General features: G+C 38.3%; 1 protein-coding gene across 1 annotated transcript; it reads left to right on the top strand.

Annotated features, from left to right (window-relative positions):
- The first annotated feature begins 801 nt into the window (after positions 1–801).
- Positions 802–1,197, top strand: LOC142340647 (granzyme F-like). Its single transcript, XM_075391338.1, has one exon. The coding sequence runs from the start codon at positions 802–804 to the stop codon at positions 1,195–1,197; it is 396 nt and encodes a 131-aa protein (XP_075247453.1).
- The last annotated feature ends 3,405 nt before the right edge of the window (positions 1,198–4,602 follow it).

The raw sequence follows: 4,602 nt of genomic DNA on the forward strand, positions 1-4,602 counted from the left end.
GACTACAAGTTTATCAAATTGTTGCCATCATTAGACAACGAGTTAATCGCGACTGTTTACTTAGTATCAGGGGCAATAAAAGATTTCGCTAAACTCGTAATCTAATACTGAAGTGTTTTTCCATTGTCAACTGGGCATTAAAAATTATTACACTTGCAGTTTATTTAACTGCTGTTATCGCAACTGGTGTTGATTAAATAAATCTGCTGTTGGAGATGGTCTGATCAGAACTCCAACGGTCCGGAAAGGCTGATCGGAGAGGCACTTAGTCTGGAAAGTCTGATCAGAGGATTTTTTTGGTCTGGAAAATCTGATCAGGGGTAATTTCGGTCTGGAAATCGGATCAGAAGTAATTTCGGTCTGGAAAGTCTGATCAGAAGAAAATTTGGGACTGGACCTCAACCTGGGTTCTTTAGTCTGCCTGTTGTGAGAAGATTTTATAGACATCTGACTTGGGTGGAAAATCAGAGTTAAAAACAATTTAACAAAAAACAATAGAGAAATCATAATAGTAATTTCGATTACTTACTTGACACTTATATTTAATCGAGAGTAAATTTGGCGTAAACTTTTTTTTAGTTGGTTTGTTTTTAACGCTTCATTGTTTCAGAGGATGCGGAAACTTTAATATTTTTGCATGTGTTTGTCCTCGTTGGAGACTTCACCAAAAATGCCAACATAATTTATCAAAACATTACAGCTCACGTCATTTATCATCCGGAGTTTAATCGCTCCAATGCTGTGAAAGACGTAGCCCTTGTGAACTTGTCCGAACCTGTTCCGAGAAGTAGAATATTAAAAATGTGCGATAGAAGCTATTTGGGGGAGGGAATTCTTGCGGCTTGTGGAATGGGGCGAACAGAAATTGAGGATCCAGACATACATGCTTCGGTTCTGCAAGAAGTAAAAACAATTGAAAGCGAAAACCCAGAAATCTGCAACATAGATCCAGATTATCCTGAACTGTTTTACAAGCCAAAGATTCAAGTATGTACAGCAGATGTTAACAATAATGATCTCACTGAGGTAGCATGCAATGGTGATTCGGGGGGTCCTCTTTACCCCCTGGATGATCAGGAAAAACCAGTGTGCCTATATGGTTTGTTCAGCTACGGTGAACCCAATTGTGTCGGACCGGGGTACATTTTCACAAGAGTATCAGCTTATCTCGATTGGATCAAAATTAACATGGAGTGATGTCCTGTAGGTCAGTCGCATAAAGTTGGAACACTATTCAACGTTTCAAAGGTCAAAGTTCAAATTTAAAACATGCAGATATCTAGCAAAACACTGCCCGTTTGCATGCCCGAGCTTTTCGAACGTTCGCTTGCGTTGCAACTTTATGGGACAGACTATATAAGCTAATTAGCATACGGTAATAATCAAAATCAAAGAAGAAAACAACCTGAAAAAAATCAGAGAATCAAAAACAATTAAAACTATCAAAATTGAACAGTTTAAATTAGCATTCAGATTATTTAATATCGAGGAAAAACGTGAAATGTTAATTAAAAAATCTCGGTACCTGCTTCTTTTTCCCTTGATATCTAGTTGCGACTCATAAAAGGTGAACGAATAAATGTAGGAATTGATCTTTCTTGTGTTTTTTATTTGGTGTTTTCAGCTGCTGCTTCCTCTGGGCTGTGGAGTAGAATTGAGAATTTTAATTTATGTCAAAACAGAAGTATATATAGAACTATGCCCTCGCAAAAAGTCTTTTGACATATCCTATTTTAATTTTTTAGCTCCGCAGAGTAAAAAAAATAGTGCTCATTTATGCATGTTAGAAGGTTGAGAGAGAACTACCTATTGTAAATTGTGCATAAGATAAGCATGACATATTTTGACAAGAATCTCTACTTGTTCAACGTACTTGGCTAGGGAAATGAAGCCTTGAGGAAAAAGAAAGAACGTGAGAACGGGTTATAAGAGAAACCCAAGTTCGAGAGCTTAAGACCAGTTAGTGTAAATGGGCAGCACACTAGGCTTGCAAGTAAGAGATGCTGGTTCGAATCGAGTACTGGTCCATTTTCACAGTAGTTGCACCTGCTTAGACACCCGCACCTGCGCGTCCTACGATCGAGTTACATAGTTTTGAAAACTCTCGGGGTCCAGGAAAAGTCTAAATCATGAACTGGAGCTTGTCCATTCCCCCACAATGAAAAGTTTGACTAGTCTGAGATGAGATGGAATGAGCTGTTTGAGCTAGCTGATAGAATTAACAAGCAATATTTAGGCCCCATGTACATGGCTATAATGAAAATTGGAATAAGGATAAACTGTTGATATAAAAATAGTATTTGAGAGATACAGTTTTTCGAAACTTGATGTTTTTTTTTACAAAACAAAGATACTGGTTTGCTTTGTAGAGTAACAAGCATATTTCTCTGACAAAAGCAACACTAGTACAATTTATCACAACAAACTTGGGCTCCAAAAATACTAATTGTATTTTTTGGCGGAAAAAAACATTTTGTGACCTAGCTTTGAGGGGATCAAGGCGAGCCTAGGCGAATCCAGTTCAGTTGTGTCCCAATAGAACCTCATGAAAATAGATTTTCAACTCCATTGCCCCACCTCAATTTGATCGATGGCAAATCAATTTACAGACTCATTCAATCCAGATCATTATCAGATGATATTTGGCTGTTCACTGGAACCCGGGTTGAGAAAATGTGACGACATCGACGCATGAAGCGTCCTTTTTGTCGATTTTTGTCGATTTCGTCGGTTTTTGATGTAAGAAGTGTCGATTATCGTCGTTTTCATCGGTATTGTCGGTTTTTGATGTAAGAAGTGTCGATTATCGTCGTTTTCGTCGGTATTGTCGATTTTTGATGTAAGAAATGTCGATTATCGTCCTTTTCGTCGGTATTGTCGGTTTTTGATGTAAAAAGTGTCGATTAACGTCGTTTTCGTCGGTATTGTCGGTTTTTGATGTAAGAAGTGTCGATTATCGTCGTTTTCGTCGATATTGTCGGTTTTTGATGTAAGAACTGTCAATTATCGTCGTTTTCGTCGGTATTGTCGGTTTTTGATGTAAGAAGTGTCGATTATCGTCGTTTTCGTCGATATTGTCGGTTTTTGATGTAAGAAGTGTCGATTATCGTCGCTTTCGTCGCTATTGTCGGTTTTTGATGTAAGAAATGTCGATTATTGTCGTTTTCGTCGGTATTGTCGGTTTTTGATGTAAAAAGTGTCTATTATCGTCGTTTTTGTCGGTATTGTCGGTTTTTGATGTAAGAAGTGTCGATTATCGTCGTTTTTGTCGGTATTGTCGGTTTTTGATGTAAGAAGTGTCGATTATCGTCGTTTTCGTCGGTATTTTCTGTTTTTGATGTAAGAAGTGTCGATTAATGTCGTTTTCGTCCGTATTGTTGGTTTTTGATGTAAGAAGTGTCGATTATCGTCGTTTTCGTCGGTTTTTGATGTAAGAAGTGTCGATTATCGTCGTTTTCGTCGGTATTGTCGGTTTTTGATGTATAAGTGTCGATTATCGTCGCTTTCGTCGGTATTGTCGGTTTTTGATTTAAGAAGTGTCGATTATCGTCATTTTCGTCGGCATTGTCGGTTTTTGATGTAAGAAGTGTCGATTATCGTCGTTTTCGTCCGTATTGTCGGTTTTCGATGTAAGAAGTGGCGATTATCGTCGTTTTAGTCCGTATTGTCGGTTTTTCATGTAGGAAGTGTCGATTATCGTTGTTTTCGTCGGTAGTTTCGGTTTTTGATGTAAGAAGTGTCGATTATTGTCGTTTTCGTCCGTATTGTTGGTTTTTGATGTAAGAAGTGTCCATTATCGTCATTTTCGTCGGTTTTTGATGTAAGAAGTGTCGATCATCGTCGTTTTCGTCGGTATTGTCGGTTTTTGATGTATAAGTGTCGATTATCATCGCTTTCGTCGGCATTGTCGGTTTTTGATGTAAGAAGTGTCGATTATCGTCGTTTTCGTCCGTATTGTCGGTTTTCGATGTAAGAAGTGGCGATTATCGTCGTTTTAGTCCGTATTGTCGGTTTTTCATGTAGGAAGTGTCGATTATCGTTGTTTTCGTCGGTAGTTTCGGTTTTTGATGTAAGAAGTGTCGATTATTGTCGTTTTCGTCCGTATTGTTGGTTTTTGATGTAAGAAGTGTCCATTATCGTCATTTTCGTCGGTTTTTGATGTAAGAAGTGTCGATCATCGTCGTTTTCGTCGGTATTGTCGGTTTTTGATGTATAAGTGTCGATTATCGTCGCTTTCGTCGGTATTGTCGGTTTTTGATTTAAGAAGTGTCGATTATCGTCATTTTCGTCGGCATTGTCGGTTTTTGATGTAAGAAGTGTCGATTATCGTCGTTTTCGTCCGTATTGTCGGTTTTCGATGTCAGAAGTGGCGATTATCGTCGTTTTAGTCCGTATTGTCGGTTTTTCATGTAGGAAGTGTCGATTATCGTCCTTTTCGTCGGTATTGTCGGTTTTTGATGTAAAAAGTGTCGATTAACGTCGTTTTCGTCGGTATTGTCGGTTTTTGATGTAAGAAGTGTCGATTATCGTCGTTTTCGTCGATATTGTCGGTTTTTGATGTAAGAACTGTCAATTATCGTCGTTTTCGTCGGTATTGTCGGT

Source organism: Convolutriloba macropyga, chromosome 6 (genome assembly GCF_964194025.1).
Source record: "Convolutriloba macropyga chromosome 6, txConMacr16.3, whole genome shotgun sequence".
NCBI lineage: Eukaryota > Metazoa > Xenacoelomorpha > Acoela > Convolutidae > Convolutriloba > Convolutriloba macropyga.

Excerpts from the sequence above, each read along its gene's own strand:
- LOC142340647 (XM_075391338.1), top strand. The coding sequence starts at position 802 with ATGTGCGATAGAAGCTATTTGGGGGAGGGAATTCTTGCGGCTTGTGGA.